The 20,786-nt window shown below is 46.9% G+C and overlaps 1 protein-coding gene and 1 non-coding gene across 2 annotated transcripts; one reads left to right on the top strand and one right to left on the bottom strand.

Moving 5' to 3' along the window:
* Nucleotides 1-1,925: 1,925 nt before the first annotated feature.
* Nucleotides 1,926-19,454, top strand: CACNG8 (calcium voltage-gated channel auxiliary subunit gamma 8). The gene is made up of 4 exons (XM_060256361.1): nucleotides 1,926-2,427; nucleotides 6,979-7,062; nucleotides 17,376-17,516; nucleotides 18,627-19,454. Exons 1-4 carry the CDS (start codon nucleotides 2,205-2,207, stop codon nucleotides 19,268-19,270), a joined length of 1,092 nt encoding a protein of 363 aa, XP_060112344.1. The 5' UTR covers nucleotides 1,926-2,204; the 3' UTR covers nucleotides 19,271-19,454.
* TRNAV-GAC (transfer RNA valine (anticodon GAC)) lies at nucleotides 15,109-15,180 on the bottom strand. The gene has a single exon. It is a non-coding gene; the product is annotated as a tRNA-Val (tRNA).
* Nucleotides 19,455-20,786: the final 1,332 nt, after the last annotated feature.

The following is a 20,786-nucleotide window of genomic DNA, read 5'->3' as shown; positions in this document are numbered from 1 at the left end:
GACAAGAGATGAACAGAGGTGGCTTGCCATTGCTGGCTTCTGTGTAGCAACCTGGACTTCCTTTGTGGTCTCCCACCCAAGTACAAACCAGAGCCATGCTTGCTTAACTTCCAAGCTCTGATGAGATTGGTCTAGCCTGGGCCATCCAGGTAAGGCTAAAATAGGTATGGCAGAAGCCAAATTCTGAAAAATAAAAGTAATAGAGCAGTTTATTACTGCTGCGCTGCCTCTCGTCTGCCCGGGTCCCTCTGTGGCGCCTCTGCCTTGCTCTGCGGCCCGGTTGCTAGAAGTCCATGGACTGGGAGTGGTCCATGGCCCAGTGGTTGGCGACCCCTGATCTAAGTGAAAGGGGTTTTGTTGTTGTTTGTATTTTAACTAGGAGAATTTTAGGGTTGGCAGCTCTGGATTGGGAAATTCCTAGAGATTTGAAAATGGAGTCTAAGGAGGATGGGGTCTGATGTTGGGGACTTTAGTGGGAAATAATGCCATACAGTCAAACTCCCCCTCCCCCCCACCCATCAGCCATTTTCTGCAAGGGAATTGATTTCTGTAATCTGGAGATAACTGTAATTCTGTGAGATCTCCAGGCCCCAACTGGAGGTTAACTACCCTAGGGGACAGGTTATAGCTCCAATCCCTACCCCACTTCTGTTTCCCCAGTAGCTGCTGTTAACAAAAAGCCCTAATTTCCTATTCCACACACGTATATTTGAGGCTCCCCACGATTGTTCTAGATTTGTAGCCTTGCTAGTCTATTGTAGCAAAAATGAAACAGAACTCCAGTGCAGCACCTTAAAGACAAAAAACAGTTCTGAGCTTGACTCACAAATGCTGGAATAAAAGCTGTCAGCCTTCAAGGTGCCCCTAGACTTTTATTTTACTAGTAATTGGTCCACCAAGCCTAGGATCTTCAGGTAGCATGTTCTTTTTTCAACTGGGGTTTAAAAAATTCTGTGTTTAAGGATATCAGAAAATGGGATAAAGGCTCTTTCATGTTTATTTCATGCTCAAGTTATCTTTTCCTCTCTTTTATTTCTTTGTCCAGAAACCATATAGTCCCGGAGCTAGTCAGCTTCATATCAAGCTGAGTCAGGGAAACTGAGGGATCCCCAGCAGTCTGACCCCGCAAACCAATGAGTGCCTAAAACCAAACAGCTGGAACACAAGGTCCCCCCAAACTCAGAAGAATCCCAAAGAACGGCAAGGAGAACAAGAAAGCAAGAAAACCAAGTGGAACTGAAGTCAAGAAACTGATTCTAGGTGTTCTTGAAAATTTTCTGAATCTGCAGCATAGATTTCAAAAGAACAAAGACTTTTAGAAGACCCATGGTTTATCAAGAAAATAGCTTTGGATGTGCTATTTCAAACTCTCCATAGCATCTCCGAAGATTTATCAGTTGTCCCCCAGGGTCTTTTTTTGCTGGAAGTCCCTGATAGCTCTCTAGGCATTTATCAATAGCTCTCCAGAAAGAAGGACTCCCAGAAAAACTTTAGTAAGTGTTTTAAAGTAGCTCTCCAGAATTCAACCAGTAGAAGACAGCTTGAAGCAGCTTCTGGCATTTCTCACTAGTTCTTCAGGATTAATTTGCCAGTGATCCAGAACCTCTCCAGAGCCTCTCCTATTTCTGACACTCCACACTCTAATAAACGTGCATCTTCCAACAGTCCCTCCAGAACACCTTGCCTATACTTATGCGGAACAACTTAATAAATCATCCACACCCTTTCTAAATGTCCTCTGCTGCTTTCTACAAAATTTTCTAGGAGGTTCCTACATCTTCTCTGGAAACTTAACTTGAAGTTCATTTAGAGTTGTTCCTTCTAAATATCTGAAGAGAGGGCTTCCAAGAGAACCTAATATTTTAGAAGCAATCCAGAAAACTCTTATCAGCGTTCTTCACAGAGTCCCCCCACCCCCAAGAACTTTGCAGCAACGGTTAAAGATCTTCTTCATAGGCTCTCTTCTATCCATACCCCACCTACACATTGAATTAGGGACAGAAGACTGCTTTTCTCCCTCACAACATCTTGTGTTCCAGATTCTGCCCTCCAGAAGAGGAAGCTGCCCTTGAAAGCCAGGGCACTCCTCATCTGACTCTCTTCAAAGCATCTTCACCGGTGGCCCTTGCGGCTTACATCTGTCACTGCTGGCTTCGTTTATTACCGCCAAGCTGGAGTCACTTAAGCGCTGGAATGAGGAAAGGATGGTCTGGTGCGAAAAGGGAGTCCAGATACTCCTCACCACCGTGGGGGCCTTTGCCGCTTTCGGCCTCATGATCATTGCCATCGGTACAGACTACTGGCTTTACGCCCGTGCTTTCATCTGCAATACCACCAACATCACCTCTGAGGAGACTCCCCAGAAAGACAAGAAGGATCCTGGGGGGCTCACCCATTCAGGCCTCTGGAGGATATGCTGTTTAGAAGGTGAGAAACCCATTCCAAAGAACTCCCATCAGTTTTTGAGATTCAGTTCTGGGATAAAGCCCTGTCAGAGACGGCCATGAACATGAACATCCTCAAAAGCAAAGTAAGTTTAAGGACATCTGGGCCCACAACAAGAATACCATAAGGTTTCAAACTGGACCAAAATAAAAGCAGTTGTCAGGCAAGGTGAAGAGTCCATACTGGAGGAGTCATCCAGGCACAGCTGAGGACAAGGATGACATGTCCAATGAGACATAAATCCTGGTTCACTCATGCAGGGGATCAAAGCAATAGAATATAGGCAGCAGAACAAACCAAGGGTCCCCAATCTTTTGGAACCTGTGCGTACCACTGGATTTCTGACACAATGTGGTTGGTGCAGGAGGCGGAGCCAGTCACAAAATGGCTTGCCTTTAGTCACACAGTGAAGATTGTTGGTTTGGCTAAGCGAGCCGTAGTGGTGGTTGCTGCCAATGCAACATTTTTAAAAATCTGCAAAGCCAGTCAAATTTCCAATGGGCAATTAGAAAAAAACCACCTGGTTCCACCTGCTTTCTCCCCCCCCACCCTTTTTTTTGGGGGGGGGTTGTATTTTTATATGTGCATGTGTGTGTTTGTGTGCACCTGGAAGTCATTTATTTATTTATTCAATTTATACCCTGCCCTCCCTGCCGAAGTGGGTTCATGGCAACCTCTGGTGACTGATCCCTACTAGGAGCCCAGGGGATATTCAAGGAAGTGGCTGAATAAAGCCTGCCCATCTCCTGCCTACTGGTATTCCAAAGAGGTCTCCCATCCAAGAAATCGCCAGGGTCAACCTGCTTAGCTACTGAGATCTGACGAGATTGGGCTAGCTTGGGTTATCCAAGTCAGGGCTCTCATCTCTTTATAATCCCCAAAATACATATATTTTCTGTCTGTCTGTCTTCTGCCCCACCTGCCCAAGGCTTGGTTGCACCCTACCCGCTTTCTAAAAGCACTGGGCAGGAGCCAAAAAAAGATGTCAGTGGGCAGCATGGCACCCATGGGCAGCATGAATACACCATACCACTTTGGACAGCAGGTGTGAGGATTCATGTAGAATCATATTTTGAGATGCTCCTCTACAGGAACCAAAAACTCCCTGCAAACAGAAAATCAGCATAGCAAGCAAAGAGAGAGGGCGGAATCTTTCTTCCTAATTTGCTACATTCTATTTGCATGGCGTTTTTTTTAAAATGTAAAGGAATACTCAGAGCTGGTATCTACCATCTGCAGCTTCATGTGGTGTAGTGCCTTCTACCACATCATGGCTTTGCCACCTCATTCTCTTGCAGGCATGAACCAAGAAAAGAATGGGAAATAAGGAAAACAATGAGCTGAGCCTTGGACATGGCAGTTCTGCCAGACTTGCCACAATTCCATCACAAAATGATGGCCTAATTGACTGAGGGCAGCTAGCTGGCGAGAGGAAGGTTGGAAAGGAAATAGTGGGAACAGCAAGCTATAATTGTGACAAGCAGATCATCGGCAAGGACCTTTGGGGAAAAAGGAAATCCCATCTCTTCCTTAATGGATCTGCTTTCTCCACTCTTGCAGGGGCTTTGGTTTTTCCCCTCTTTGGCTGAACTGCCTCATTTATCTCATACATTTGCCCAGTTCTCCATTCTACCCTGTCCATATGCCCATGTTCACCCTATTGCTGTCTTGACAGGATACATATTGCAAACAACTACATTCTGTCTCACTCTCTGTTGACACATGTGTGCCACCAAGAAACAGAACCTAGAGGATGGGGATTGGCAGGCAGGGGAAGGCTTGATTCCTAATCCGTGGGATCACTGAGGACACACAAGAAGTAGATTTGACCCCCATGTGAATAGCCTCCTTGAGCTTGCCCTGACCTGAGTAGGCCAGGCAAGCCTGCTCTAGTCAGATCTCGGAAGCTAAGCAGGGTCAGCCGTGGCAAGTGTTTGGATGGGAAGCTTGGATGCGCACACACAATTTTTAAAAACAGCCTCCCTGAGCTTTACATCATCCTGTATAAAAGAAGAGATTGGATTTACACCCCACCCTTCACTACCTGAAAGAGTCTCAGAGCAGCTTACAATCTCCTTTCCCTTCTCCTACCCACAACTGACATGCTGTGAGGAAGGTGGGGCTGAGAGAGCTCTGACAGAAATTGCTCTTGAGAGGAACAGGTCACATCAGCAGGTGCAAGTGGAGGAGTGGGGAATCAAACCCAGCTCTCCCAGATAAGAGTCCATGCACTTAACCACTACACCAAACTGGCTCTCCATATAAGTGAATGGGGAGGCAAGGAAGGCAAAACCTACCCCTCCAGACCATGAATAGTCTGGAACTCACCGTAAGAGGTCCTGGAAGGAGTTCCAGCAGTCCTTGCCGTCCCTCTGCACTCATCCTCTGCCCAAATAAGGGCAAGCTAGTTCAGAGACCCCAGGTTCAGATCCCTCCTCTGCCACAGAGGTTAGCAGCATGACCTTGGCCCAGTCACACACCCTCAGCCTAATTTGCCTCACAGGTTTACTGTGAGGATAAAACAGCAAAGAGGAGAGAGACAGATGTAAACCACTCTGGGTCTCCTTTGTGGAGAAAGGAGGGATATAAACAAAGTAAATATAATAAATAAATATCTGTTACTAATTTGAAAGCGTCTCCTACTCCAGATTTCCTCAGGGCCAAAGCAGATGGGGTCCTGTACTATAAAGACACTGAGTATATTCTCCCTGACAGGACTGGAAAGGATGGGTAGGTTCATATGGTAGAAGGCAGTCCTGAAGGTTTGCTGTTCCCAAGCCATACAGATCTTCAGAGATCAATACCAGCACCATGAGTGAGACCTAGAAGCAAACTGGGAGCCAGTACAGATGGCACAAGAGTGGATCGGTAAGGTCCCTAAGACCCATTTAAGTCAACATTCTAGCTGCAGCATTTTGTACTAACTGAAGCTTCTGGACAGTCTTCAAGGGCAGCCCTACACACAGCACAGTACAGTAATCTAATCTAGATGTTACTGCTACCTGCACCAAAGTGGCAAGATCTTTCCTGCCCAGGAAAGGCCACAGCTGGTGAAAGGCATTCATGGCCACGACTGCCAGATGTTTATTCAACAGGAAGCCCAGGTCTAGCAGCACCCCTAAACTATGAATGTGCTCCTTTAGAGGGGTGCACATCCCTATCCAGAACAGGATTCCATTTCCCAGGTCAATCATGCCCCCCCCCCCCAATAGTACTGCCATACTGTTGGCACTAAGTTTCTGTTTGTTAGCCCTCATCCACCCCAAAACTGCCTCCAGGGTTTATGATTTCCACACCATCACCCTGGGATCTGCTGGAAGAACGGAGGGTCAACTGCATATTGGTAGCCACTCAGCCCAAATCTCTGGATGACCTCTCCCAGTGGCTTTATGTAGTTATTGAAAAGCATGGGGAATGAGACCTTCCAGAACCTCACAGGGGCCCAAGGGCAAAGCAGCAGCTCCGCCCCCCTCTGTACCACACTCTGAAACCTACTTTCAAAGTAGGACTGAAACTGCTTCAGACAGGTGTCTCCCAGTCCCAACCCTGTAAGGCTGTTTAGAAGGATACCATGATCGATGGTATCAAAATCCACCCAGAGGTCCAAGAAAATCAACATTCTCGCTCCCTCTGTCCATCTTCCAGCACAGATCATCCACCTGGGCAACCAAGGCCATTTCAGTCCCATTAGCAGGCCTGAAACCAGACTGGAGTAGAGCCAACATCCATTTAATTACAGATTCCCAGCCTGGCACATCCTCTGCCTCTCACCCTATCCATAAAGCAGTAGACAAGCTGCCATATTGCTTGTGTAAGATCGAAGCAGAGTTGCCAGGTCCTCGCCCAGCGACAGCACTTCTGCCTTTAAACGTTCCAGTCCTGAGCAAGGCTGTGCTTCTCCCCCTATTACTCCTGCCCGTCACCCACGGAGGGTCCAATTATCCTCCTGCTGGGCACAGCAGATGGAGAGACGAACAGGCAACTCTGTCAGTGGAAGGCTGGAGCAGGTGGCACCATGGCATCCATTTTTTTGAGTGCTTTCCACTGTTCCCGCATAAGGAGCTGGCATCTGCGGCCTTCAAGAACATGGGCCTTATAGAGGTCTTAAAATGAGCCAATTGTGACTCACGTTACTGGTGTCCCATCAAAATGCAGAATGTTCGTACCCACCCTCCTGCCACTAGAAAACTCAAAGAGTTTCCCATGTAGGTTTGCCAACCTCCAGGTGGGGCCTGGAGATCTCTCAGAATTACAACTGATCTCTAGATGACAAAAGATGGTGAGCTCTATAGCATCATACAACAAGACCTTAGATGGCATACTGGGTTAAACTTTCACAGGGGAGCTAAGATGGTCCCTGGTTTGAGACCCAGCTGCCATTCAAACTGACTGTTGTAAGGGTTGGATATCTGATAGGAAAATCCAGCATAGGGGTCAAGGACCTGAGTCCTGCATTCAAATGCCGACACAGCCTGGGTCAGAGCTTAGAAGAAACTTCTTTGGATGCTAGTCATTTCTGTCTCTCCATTTCAGGGCAGAGGCGAGGGGTGTGCGTGAAAATCAACCATTTTCCAGAGGACACAGACTATGATCACGACAGCGCGGAATACCTCCTACGTACGTATAAATAGGGGGCTTATTCATTCCTCTTCCTTGGCCTCTCTCCACTGTTCTCTGTAACCAGGGGAAACAGAGTTTGAATGCCGCTGAATCTCCATGTCAGAGGTTGCCGGGGCTGTGATAACTGAGGGTTTATTTGGTGGTGGGCTGCAGCTATTACACAGCAAAAGGGATGAATCAGCGCCCAGTGCTGGTTGTTTCCTGGAGGCTATTATATTCCAGCAGGCGTGCAGTTGCATATTGGTGTAGGGGGTTCCCTGGCGCCTGTCTTATTGCTTGCAGATGATGCACACTTTGGCCTTGGTGCTGAGGGGATTACCAGCAAGCGGACATGATGCAGCTGCAACCCTGAAGGCACAGCTGGGCCAGCAATTCTCAGGATTCCCAGTTTTGTGGCATGGCTCTGGTTCTGTTGTACATATGGTGTAGATGACTGGGGAAGGCAATGGCAAACCACCCCGTAAAAAGTCTGCCGTGAAAACATTGTGAAAGCAACGTCACCTCAGATTCCGACTGGTGCTTGCACAGGGGACCTTTCCTTTCCCTCTGGTTTTGTTGGCTTTGAAATTTCTTTCATCGCCACAATGGAATATCAAGAGCTGGTCCAGAGTACTAATTAGGGATGGGCACGGACTGGTCCACGGACCTAATTTTGTGCCCAGTCTGTGCATTTGCAGTTTTGCTGGACTGCCCATGGATTGCAATTTTTTTAGGTGGTCCATTTGATCCTTTGGAGAGGTGTGTAAGCCAGACGTGCTGGCATCCAGGAACCCTTTGAAGTGATGAGTGAGCTCAGGAGGCATTTTGGCACAATCCAGATGTGGGCTCAAGAGGCATTTAAATGCGTCCTGTGCACACTGGCTTGCCTTGGGCTCAGATCAGAAGGCATTTAAAATGCCTCCTGAGCCCACTTCCAGGTCCCGCTGCAACATGGACCTCATGAACTACAAACAAGATCATAACCAGGAAAGTCTGTGGAATTTTGTGGTTCATGAAAGTCACGAGCCACAATCCTCCGTGGACCTCCGTTTTCCCGATCCATGCCCATCCCCAGTACTAATTACTTCTCAAAGGAAGGTCTGAGCCAAATGTGGGTTTGGTTTGAACATTTTTGTCTTGGTTTTGCAAAAACAAAACAAAAAATCCCAATGTCCATTTTATTCCCTGCCTGAGCATCTTTTAGATGCCTGAAGTATGTCAATAAGAACCACTGACTATGTTTGCAGATATAGGGGAATTTGCAGCACATATCATGCGGCCAAGAGGAGACAGTAGAGAGCATGCTGCCCCCACCCAACCCTTCTGCCAGTTGCTAGCAACTGCCTGTCAAACCTTTAAAGGAATCGATGGATCTTTCTGTTCCAGCACAGGCAGTTCTTCTTATAAATGCATTTTTGTGAATGAATGCAGATGGCACACAATGGCATATGGGTTGGGGGGATCTGTTCAGCATAAGGTGTCAAGTCACACAAGCCTATGTATGTTGACTTGCAAATAAGCAATTTCCACCAGGACCTTAGGGACATGGAGACTAGGGGCAGGAGCTTGGCAAGGTGCCTCTGAAAGACAGTTTACCTGTTCTAGTTCAGCATCATGTCCATTCCTCTAAAGGTGAGACAGGCATCTGCTTTTCTGTGGAGCCACTGTGGGTATCGGCAGCATAAGGTTGCCAAGTCCAATTCAAGAAATATCTGGGGACTTTGGGGGGTGGAGTCAGGAGACATTGGGATGGAGCCAGGAGCAAGGTTGTGACAAGCACTATTGTACTCCGAAGGGAATTCTGGCCATCACATTTAAAGGGACCACACACCTTTTAAATGTCTTTACTCCACTGGAAATAGTGGATAGGGGCACCTTCTTTGGGGGCTCACAGAATTGGACCGCCTGGTCCAACCTTTTTGAAACTTGGGAGGTGTTTTGAGGAGAGGCATCGGATGCTATGCTGAAATTTTGGTGCCTCTATCTCAAAAAACAGCCCCCCCCCCCAAGCCCTAGATATTCATGGATCAGTTCTCCATTATATCCTGTGAGAATCGGTCTCCATAGGGAATAATGGAGTGCCCAGCAGACATCCCCCCCCCCCGGCTTTCTGATGACCCTGAAGTCGGGGAGGGCCTCCAAACTGGGGGATCCCCTGCCCCCACCTGGGGATTTGTAAACCAAACAGGAAAAACACAGTATGGCTGAGAACCTAGAGAGAACCGTGTTCAAAAGAGATATAAAATCTCTCGAAAAGTCTCTAAGGACTAACAATAAACTACAAACACTTACAAAAGCTCAATGCCAAGATACATTTACTTTAAGGCTAAGTAATAAAGTTATAAATGTATTTAAAGCAATAAGCCTATTTTGACGTGCTCACAATTTATGAAAATACATTGAAATCATTACAAATCATACAAAAACCAGAGTCACTTAAAAGGGCTGCTATAGTGTAGCAGTGTTGACAAGCAGACCTCTGGGTGAAGAAACAGTTATTGCTGAAAGACTCTCAAAACAACAATGTTGCAGTGTAGTGAAGACTCAAGGACAAATAAGTATATTTGATAACACGTTTCCCAGGTAGTGGTTCTCTAATGCCTCTTTGGAGTAATTGACTTAACTGCATGTATATTCTTTTTGAGCATTGGTTCTAATAATAATAATAATAAATTTTATTTCTATCCCGCCCTCCCTGCCGAGGCAGGCTCAGGGCGGCTTACAATATGTCATGATATAATATCATGAAGTGGCAATACAAGTAAAATCAGTTCACAATAAATACAAATACGAATATAAATATACATTAATATTAAAAAGCTAAAAACAATATGGTGCTACAATCTCTGTTTATCCTGGCGGCATAATATTCAGTCTGGTCACGTCTTGAAGGCTTCTTGGAAGAGGGCAGTTTTGCAGGCCCTGCGGAACTGGTTGAGGTCCCGCAGGGCCCGCACCTCCTCCGGGAGCTGATTCCACCATTGGGGCGCTTTTATGGAGAAGGCCAGCTCTCTAGTTGTTTTAAGTTTGGCCTCCTTAGGCCCAGGGATCTCCAGAAGATTTTGTGAACTGGAACGCAGTGCCCTCTGGGGAACATATGGAGAGAGGCGGTCCCTGAGGTAGGCAGGTCCTTGGCCATATAGGGCTTTATAGGTAATAACCAGCACCTTGTAACGAACCCGGTACACAATTGGCAGCCAGTGCAGTTCCCACAGCCCAGGCCACACGTGATGATTATGAAGATTCTAGATTATGAAGTATTTTGATCAGAGGAAGTTGATACTGAAACACGTAAACTCTATAAAATTATGCACAGGATAGAAAAAGTGGATGGGGAGAATTTTTCTTGAATCTGCTGAAATATTAGCACTCAGGGGTATCCAGTGAAGTTGATGGAAAGTTCGTTCTGGACAAACAAAAGGAAAATATTTCTTTACACCATGAGTGATTACAAATTAAAACTCAATGCCAAAGGACGTAGTGATGGCCACCAGCGTGGACAGCTTTAAAAGGGGTTAGACAGATTCATGAAGGGCAGGTCTATCAGTGGCTACTAGCTATAGTGAATAAAGGGAACCTCCACATTCAGAGACAGTGAAGCTCTGAATACCAGTGCCCGGAGGTGACATCAGGGGAAAGCCTCAGCCTTTCTGCCCTGTTGTTGGATCTGTAGAACTGGTTGGTTATTGGGTAAGAGACAGAATGCTGGACTAGATGGACCACCGGTCTGACCCAGCAGGGCCCTTATGTTCTAAAGTTATTATCTTATTTTTTTTTAAAAAAAAATTATTATCTTATACCAGGTCAGAGCCCCGAGCGCAGAGTGGTAAAGCTGCAGTATTGTAGTCGGAGCCCTCTGCTCACGACCTGAGTTCGATCCCAGCAGAAGCTGGTTCAGGTAGCCGGCTCCATCCTTCCGAGGTCGGTAAAATGAGTACCCAGCTTACAGGAGGGAAAGTGTAGATGACTGGAGAAGGCAACGGCAAACCACTCCGTAAAAAGTCTGCCATGAAAACATTGTGAAAGCAACGTCACCCCAGAGTCAGAAACGACTGGTGCTTGCAGAGGGGACCTTTCCTTTCCTATACCAGGTCAGATGCTTGGGTCCACCTAGCTCAGTGCTGCAGTGCCTACTTTGGCTGGCAGTAGATCCCCATCTCAGGCTCCCAGGCAGTGAAAGGCCTTTCCCAGCCCCCGTTGTCCAAGATTTAAAAAAAAAAAAAACCTGACAATGACAGGCATTGTCTGCAGAACTTTCTACATGCCAAGCTCATGTTCTACCACTGATTGATTCCTGACTCCTCCACTTGCAGCTGCTGGAATGGCTTTGGGTCAGTCATAGATCTCGTAAGAGTTGTCCTTGAAAGGGCAGCTGCTGTAAGAACTCTCTTAGCCCTCACAGGGTGTCTGTTGTTGGGGAGGAAGGTAAAGGAGATTGTGATGGCTCTGAGACTCTGAGATTCAGAGAATAGGGCGGGATATAAATCCAATATCTTCTCCTCCTCCTCCTCCCCAGATAAATAAATAAGGTTGCTTTCCACACAAGGACTGCACTCAGGCCCCAACAGGCCAACACCAGGCCTCATTTTGGGCAGAAGCTTACAGGAGCGGAACTCTGGAACCTCTAAATTTTATTGTGCTCTTTTTTTCTCTCCCCACCCCCCACCCCCCCGCCCCAAATACTTGCTTCTGGGCTCCATTGTTCATATTAGGCCATACACCCCTGTGAGAAATGTATTGAACTCTAAGATTTGACAAACTTTCTAATATTTCCCCCCACAAAAATGGGGAAAATAACCAAAACATGTAAAGCAGATAAATGGAAATCTTCTTCATGCCACTGTGGCAGTGGCCACATAGGAGAAAGTCATTTCAAAAGTATGATGGGAGTAAGGTTTTCTTGTGACAATTCTAATTCAAGAAGCATTTTAAGGTAGATGCTGAGCTGCTATTATTTAGGACGCCTTCCGGCGCTGTCAGGGGTGTGTGGCAAACGCAAATGAGTTGTGCTACTGAGCTCCAGCACCCTCTTTTTCTACAAAATAACTCTTGAGCAACACTAAACCAGGATTTGCATGAACCCAGCTTGTTCCTGTGCTTGTGTGGACACTTAACTCCTCCTTTCCCCTTTCTCACATGGAAAAGCTTGGTTAGAAATTCTCCAGTTACCCATGATATACAAATGCAGGCAGGGACTCGGCACCAAGATGACAACACATAAACGGCTTCGCCCAGCTGTTCCTGCTGCTTTAGTATTTTAACAGACCGGGTTATTTTCTGCAATGGCCTGTTTTGAATTATTTGTACAAATTGGGCTATTCTTAGCTATGTATGCCAAACTGCTGGCCAGACTGCTTAGCTATTTGGGCAAACCATTGCAACAAAACACAGGCTGGAGTGTTGGTCCTAGTGCTGAATTCAGACCTAAAATCCCAGTTTGTGGAGAGAAAACTAACTCCATCTAACTCATGGGCATGTGTACCTGCACGTACTTGGGCACATTCATATGTTAGCTCCTCACCTGGGTTCGTTGTACAATAAAAAGGGGAGGAGCAAGGAGTGGGCAAGGGGCCAGCAATAAACTGGGTTCACATGTATCTCACTGGGTCCACATGTATCATGTGCTAGTTCACTGTAACCTCTGAATGCACTTAAAAGATGGGGGGAAGGGTTAAACCCTCAACCATGCCATGGCCCTCAGTCTTCACTGGGACAGTTGTTTGCCCACATTTTTAAAAATGTCATCTATGCATGGGTCTCCATTCCCCATTCATGTCACCTAGTTCTGCACTTGCAGGCAATTCATAACTCTCGTGTTGAGGCAGCCCCTCCTCCTCTCACCTCCTAATTGAGGGGTAGGTATATGCAGGGCTTTTTTTGTATCAGGAACTCCTTTGCATATTAGGCCATACACCCCGATGTAGCCAATCCTCCAAGAGCTTACTAGGTACCCTGTAATAAGAGCCCTGTAAGCTCTTGGGGGATTGGCTATTTCAGGGGTGTGTGGCCTAATATGCAAAGGAGTTCCTGCTACAAAAAAAGTGCTGGGTATAAGTATCCCACAGTGGCAACGCAAGCCCTGTTGGGATTAACTGGTATAGTTAGGCCAGGTCCAGTTCCCACTAGTTAGCAGAGTGCTTAAGGAAAGCTAAACTAGCCAAACGCAAACTGTGTGCAATGTCACATCCAGCAAGGCTCTCAGTCTAAAGCAGGAGATACGCTACACTGACTCTCAAACTGTTTCAAGTCACATTCTTCCTGTCTCCCCCACCCCCCGGGAAATGAAAGTCTATGGGTAAGATTAGGCAGATTAACATATTTCTCAGCTACTCCTTCCAAATTAACAAAGTTTGGAGCATAGTTTGGACTCTTTGTCGATTTGTCTCAGGCTTCTCTTGCAAGTGAACTTCATCTTCACAAAATCTGCAGTTCTTTTTAATCAAGTCATTTAAGCATTTACATACAGAAATCCTTTTTGACAGCTGCTCTGATTTTTTTTTTTAAAACATCCTCAACTTTCCCCAAATCTGTTCTCTCAACCCTGGGCTGAGGGTTCATTCTTTCAAAAATAGAGAATGCAAACAAAATGTTCCGACATTTTGCAAAGGAGAAAAGCCACTGCACATTTGCCTTAAACACACACACACCAGCTCCATCTTTGCCTTCCTCCTGTCCAGTGTCAGTACAGCTGAGGCACCATAGCTCAGTTTTTGGAACTGAGATGAACCTTGGAGGCAAAAAAGTTCTCTTGGCTGTCTCTGTGAAAATCCATTTTGACTTGGCTGTTAGGAGCTCCACCACCCCCATGTACCATTTTTGTGGGGGGGGGGGTTAACTCTTGGGATATCTGACTTTATCTCAAGGTTTTATACTGAGGTTTGAGTATTTCTTTCTTTTGTGGGAAGAAGGTTTTGTGAGAAGGAGGATTTGCTAAAGATGCCAACAATGCATGACAATTCGGGGTGGAGGGTGGAAAACAAGAGGGGATGGATTAAAATAAGCTGAAGCTTAAAGCACTGTGGCAATCAGCTCTTTCACATGGGTTGCACACCCTTACTCTGAGAAGCTGAGGGTTGCATGCTTCTCTTCGCCACAGCCCTGTGAAGACGGTGAAAGCTCCTGGCCTAAGGACTGCTAGGAAGTGTCCCAGCTGAGTGCAGATTTCAACACAGGCCTTCCTGTTCCTAGTCTGACATGTCCCACTGGGCCAAGGCACTCCATGTAGCAACAGCTCAAGGTCCAAGTAAATCAAACAAAAAAGGTCTCCCCACTTATAAGGTAGTTAAGGCAAAACTGAATCTAGAGCAGTATTTTCTTCTTTTAATGTTCCACCTTCCGGGAAACCAGACCTAACTAGTTAAAAATCACATCTGGTCCATAGTTCACAGAGGACATAGACCGGGAGTGGCCAAACTGTGGCTTGGGAGCCATATGTGGCTTTTTCACACAGACTGTCTCTTGAAGCCCCCACGTTGACTGGCTTGGAGAAGGAATTTGTCTCTTTAAATCACTTCACCAAGCCAAGCCAGCTGGTGGCTTGGAGAATGCATTTAAAGTTAAAGTTGCTTTCTTTCCACCCCTTCCTTCCTTCCTTCCTTCCTTCCTTCCTTCCTTCCTTCCTTCCTTCCAACATCTGACATTCATGTCTTGCGGCTCTCAAACATCTGATGTTTATTCTGTGTGGCACTTACATTAAGCAAGTTTGGCCATTCCTGACATAGACCAAGGCAGCAGCTTCCCAGGGCCTCAGGCAGAAGTCTTTCACAACATCCCTACTCGATATTCTCAGGGGCTTCTGGGATGATTCCGCACTTCACAGTATAAGAGGAACACGGAAAATTTGCTTAAGACATATCTGATGCATGTCATGCGTTCTGGTCAATGAGCTCTTGTTTAAGCATATAAGAAGTAGCTTGTTGGTGGATCGAGCCAATGCTCACTTTGTTGCATGGATGAGACACACATGAAGCTGCGTTATACAAAAGCAAGACCTGTCTGCTCTGACTGGCAACAGCTCTCCAGGGTCTTTCATAGTTGCCTACTGCCCAGTTGCCTGTTACTAAATGGAGATGCCAGGGATTGAACCTGAGACATTTTGCATGTCAAACAAATGCTCTCCCACTGAGCCACAACCCCACCCCTAGAATATGTCTCTTGCATCTGCACTGAGCCAGGGAAAACTGGATACAAACAAGATGTCTCTCAGGGAAGCTTGCCCACTGCTCTGGATGCACTTCCTGATATGCTTTCACATATCCTCGGCCTCCTTGGCACACACCTGGAAAACCACTGCTCTAGAACCTGTAACCTTAGAATGTCCAAATGGATTGACCAATGAAGTGCAAAAACTTTTAGAGTTTCCATTATTGGGTTCTCTTCTTCTTTTGGGGGTATTTTTGTGTATTTTAGGTGTGTCTGTGTATCTGCAGCTGGAAGTCATGTCAACCTCAGGTGACTGACCCCTACTGGGGGCCTGGAGGATATTCAGAGAGATAGCTGAATAATAATAATAATAATAATAATAATAATATTTTATTTTTATATCCCGCCCTCCCCGCCAGGCGGGCTCAGGGCGGCTAACAGACATGGGGATCCCATGATTCACATAAAACAACATAAACAGTTTTAAATATATCAGTCACAAATAAATTATTTAAAATAGTTAAAATATATAAAATGGTGCTAAAATACTGTATCATAATGTACGCAAGATGGCTAGATGTCCATTCGTTGGATTAATCAAGTTCTATCTCAAAAGCCAGCTGGAAAAGAAATGTTTTGCAAGCCCTGCGGAACTGGTTCAGGTCCCGCAGGGCTCGCACCATCTCAGGAAGGTCGTTCCACCAACGAGGGGCTATCACCGAGAAGGCCTGCTCCCTGGTAGCCTTCAACCTAGCTTCTCTTGGCCCAGGGATTGTTAGTAAGTTCTGAGAACCGGATCTCAGCGCTCTCTGGGGCACATATGGGGAGAGGCGGTCCTTTAGGTAGGCAGGTCCTCGGCCATATAGGGCTTTAAAGGTAATGACCAGCACCTTATAGCGAACACGGTAGACAACCGGCAGCCAATGCAGATCCCGCAGCCCAGGCCGCGCAGGTTCCCACCGTGGTAGTCCCTCCAGTAGCCTGGCCGCCGCGTTCTGGACTACCTGAAGTCTCCGTGTTCGGTATAGGGGCAGCCCCATGTAGAGGGCATTGCAGTAGTCCAATCTCGAAGTGACCGTTGCGTGGATCACAGTTGCTAGGTCGGTGCGCTCCAAGAAGGGAGCCAACTGCCTCGCCCTCTTAAGGTGAAAGAAGGCGGATCTAGCAGTGGCGGCTACCTGGGCCTCCATTGATAAAGAGGATTCCAGTAGCACTCCCAGGCTCCTGACTTTGCGCACTGGTACCAGTGGCGCACCGTCAAAGGCCGGTAAAGTGATCTCCCCTCCCGGTCCGCCGCGGCCCACGCAAAGGACCTCAGTCTTCGCCGGATTCAACTTCAGCCCGCTCAGCCTGAGCCAGTCAGCCACGGCTTGTAATGCCCGGTCCAAATTTGTAGGGACATCGCCAGCCCGGCCGTCCATCAATAGATAGAGCTGGGTGTCATCTGCGTATTGATGACAACCCAGCCCATACCTCCGTGCAATCTGGGCAAGGGGGCGCATAAAGATGTTAAACAACATCGGGGAGAGAACTGCCCCCTGAGGCACACCACAATGAAGTGGGTATCTCTGAGACAGCTCCCCCCCAATTGCCACCCTTTGTCCCCGACCATCAAGAAAGGAGGAGAGCCACTGTAAGGCTAGCCCCCGAATAAGCCTGCCCCTGCCTCCTGACTGGCTATTTCAAGGACAGTCTCCCATCCAAGTGCTACGGATGGTCGACCCTGGCTTAGCTTCCAAGATCTGATGAGATCAGGCTTGCCTGGGCTATCCAGGTCAGGGCGGTTCTGTTCTTTCCAAGACATTAAAGCAGATCTAACTGAAACCGCTGAGCTACAGAACCATAAATTCAGCAAAATCCCATAATGTACCATTTAGGGTCGTACCATTTAGAGTGGGTACAAACTGAACTCTTTCCTGTATCTAAAAGCTCTCTGAGCGCACATAAAAATAGTTCACCAGGAACAAGACTAGCCCGGAACTCTTCTCAATGACAAGCTACTTTTCTACATGCAGATAATTTCTTTATAGGAGGTGGGTGTGATCTTGTTCACATACACAAGTTCCTTCCCACAGTGTGAAGTGCTACCGGTTAGCAAGAGGTGTGGCCACACAATTCATCTGATTCTACTCTCGAGCATTCGAGATCTCCAGTCTGATAACTGTCCCACTTCCATCCCTCCCCTGCAGGTGTGGTACGAGCCTCGAGCATCTTCCCAATCCTAAGCGCCATCCTGCTTCTGCTGGGAGGCTTCTGCGTGGCTGCCAGCCGCGTCTACAAGTCCAAGCGCAACATCATCCTTGGGGCTGGTATCCTCTTTGTTGCTGCAGGTAAGTGATGGACAGGGCAGAGCTCACAGAATCCCTCTCAGGCTCTGACATAAGGATAGGTTGGTCAGTCAAAGGTTTTCTGGTCAGTTCACTTTCTCTCTCCATCCATCAATCTCTCTCCACCTCTTCATCTGTTTATCTGGCCATCCATTCCTTCTTTTCTCCCTGTCTTTAGTACTCCATGCATCCAGCTATGTTTTCATAGAGAGCCAGTTTGGTGTAGTGGTTAAGAGCGGCAAACTCTAATCTGGAGAACCAGGTTTGATTTTCCACTCCACCACATGCAGCCAGCTGGGTGACCTTGGCAGTCTGTTGTGGGAAGGAGGAGGAGGAGAAAGTTATTGGATTTATATTCTGCCCTTCACTTGGAAGTCTCAGAGCAGCTTACAATCTCCTTCCCTTCCTCTCCCCACAACAGACAGCCTGTGAGGTAGGTGGGACTGAGAGAGCTCTTTTGAGCAATAGGTGATTGTAAGCCGCTTTGAGATTCCAAGCGAAGAACAGGGTATGAATCCAACTCTTCTTCTCCCTCCACTCCTTCTTTTTCTCCTCCTCCATCCCTCTCTACCTTCCTCACTGTTGAACCTTCACTTCTGCCTGGCCTTGACTCATCTTCCTCTATCCTTTCTTATCTATCAGCCACCCCTCCACCCACCCACCCACTGAATTCCTCTCTTCTCCATCGCCACCTCCCTCCTACATGCTTCCCTCCATATATTTTTTTTAAATCTTGTTGTACCACTTTTTCTCTCCTTCACTTCCAGGCAATATCAAGTCTCATGGTTTTTGCATTTTTTCCTAAATTTTGTGATTCCAGTCCTCTTGCATCATTCCTTATGCTGGTTCACTGCACTGTTCTATACTGTTAAATCCACTTTGAGTCTTAGCAAAAAAGTTGGGCTAAAAATAAAATCAAAAAAGTAACTAAAACCCTCCCCGAAGAGCCACCAGTTTGTCCTTCTGTCCAGCAAAACATCTGTGAACTCCGAAATGCCCCTCTTCTCGCATTCCCTCCTTTCTCAAACACGTCTTTGCACTCGGTCACGCCATCCGCTTATTCCATCCACCTGACATCCTTTATCTCGCTGTCTTTTATTTCCACACCGTCAGGTCTCAGCAACATCATTGGGGTCATTGTTTACATCTCAGCCAACGCTGGAGACCCTGGCACAAAGCGTGACGACGAGAAGAAGAGCCACTACTCTTACGGCTGGTCCTTTTACTTTGGTGGCCTCTCTTTCATTCTGGCTGAGATGATTGGGGTCCTTGCCGTCAACATATACATTGAGAAGAACCGGGAAGCCCACTGCAAGAGCCGCACAGAGCTGCTGAAGAACCCATCTTCCTCATCATCGGCCATATTGCGCTTGCCCAGCTACCGTTTCCGATATCGACGCCGGTCACGCTCCAGCTCCCGCTCCACCGAACCATCACAGTCTCGAGAAACCTCGCCCGTCGGCCTGAAGGGTTTCCCTTCCACCGACATCTCCATGTACACACTCTCAAGGGACCCCTCCAAAGCCAACGTCAGTTCGCTCTATGGCGGTGCCAGTGAAACGGCATCCACGGGTGCAGCAGCATCGGGTGCAACCGGTACCGGCGGTGGGTTCCTGCAACTGCACAACACCTTCCCCAAGGACCCTGGTGTCACTGTCACAGTGACTGGGCCTGGTGTAGCAGGGGCTACGGGCACTCTGGGTAAAGATGCCTCCTCCAACACCAACACGCTCAACAGGAAGACAACACCAGTGTAAGAGAGGAGAGGGCACAGGAAGGAAGCATGAAGGGAAGGCACAGGTCAAAGTTTGAAGGGAGAGTCAGAATGTTGTGAAGTGAGCAAGCAGTCTACCCATGCGGTCATCTTTCTTCCTTTCACTATCTTCTTTTTTCTCTTTCTTTCCTTTCTCTCTTCCACTATCTTGCTTTTTCCTCCTTTCTTTGCTTTTCCCTTTTCCTTCTCTTTCTTCTTCCACTTTCTTATCTTCCTTCCTCCCACTATTTATCCCTCCACCTGTCTATCTGTTCCTCTATTTCTCCATCCATTCATGATCTTGCATCACCTTTTGAAACCCACCACTGGGACCTGAGTACACATCTCACATCTTGTGGGAAAGAGGTGGAGGATTAAGTCCACCACGAGGCACTTCATTAAAGAAGTGGCAGGGATCAAATATTCCTACTAAACAGTTAGAAATAAAACAAAAACCACTGTCCTTTTTCAAGAAGGCACTTCCAGAATAACCAGAGTGGCTATTTTCTGCATAGGGCTTTAAAATGAGGAGTGTCGTCATATCGCACTGGGGCTTGGGGGAGTTCTTGCCTATTTGGTTAAGATCTATAATGGACAGCCATGATCCCAGGATCCTGTGAGAGGGGAACAGGGCCTAAGAGGCTGAAAGCAGAGTGTACAAATGAAAGCCTAGACTCCTCTGTTCATAAGCCTACTACAAGATGGCTTCCACAGCATACTGTGCCAAATTTGGGGCTGCAGCGTAGATCAAGAGGGTGTTTTGTTCCTCAGCCAGTGTAAGGGAACCCTCTCTTCTCCTTCGCTGCAGCTTAATTAAGGGCTGACAAAAGTTTGTGCCAAAATACAGTGCGGAAAAATAAAAAAGGGGGGTTTTGACAAATCTAAAAGGACCGGCTGCCCCCTGCTGGTGATCAGAGGTATTTCTAATCCATTAGGCTTTGCTGCATCTTTGACCGAAGTCTGTACGGCTTTTGGCCCGTTTCCAAACACGGAGCCATAGCTGTTCTTTAGATAAAGCTGCCTCTGGGGAGGAGTGGTCCCTGATGTTTAAACAGGCATTCCCTTTTTCTTTTTTTTGAAGTGGTGTTAACCATTACTGACTCAGTTTTTTAGCCTCACCCACCCATATCTATATGGAATATATTTTTCTCTTCCGTTTCTGAAAGAAGAAATGTAAAACCAACAAGAAGCAATCAATGGATTACACCTCTGCTCATCCTCAACCTTGCACCCTCAACCAGTTTGCTAGGGAGAATTTTTACATGTACTATAAATATATAAATATACACACACATACATAGACGAGAGAGTAGGCAAAAATGATTGTGACGTTTCTTAGGACTTGGTTTATTTAGTTTCTGTCAGAAATGGAATTTCGGTGACTGCTTGCTGGTTGGTTTGGTTTTTCCCCCGGTGAAACTCATCCCCATTGGGGAACCAATCACTTTTCTCCAACAGAATATTTCTGTTCCTGAGAACATTCCAGTGTCCTCTCCCTTATGCTGCTCTGCTGCTCTTAC

The sequence above is a fragment of the Heteronotia binoei genome, chromosome 15 (genome assembly GCF_032191835.1).
Source record: "Heteronotia binoei isolate CCM8104 ecotype False Entrance Well chromosome 15, APGP_CSIRO_Hbin_v1, whole genome shotgun sequence".
Taxonomy (NCBI): domain Eukaryota; kingdom Metazoa; phylum Chordata; class Lepidosauria; order Squamata; family Gekkonidae; genus Heteronotia; species Heteronotia binoei.
The sequence above is the reverse complement of the archived record's forward strand: the minus strand, read 5'-3'. Positions and strand labels throughout refer to the sequence as shown.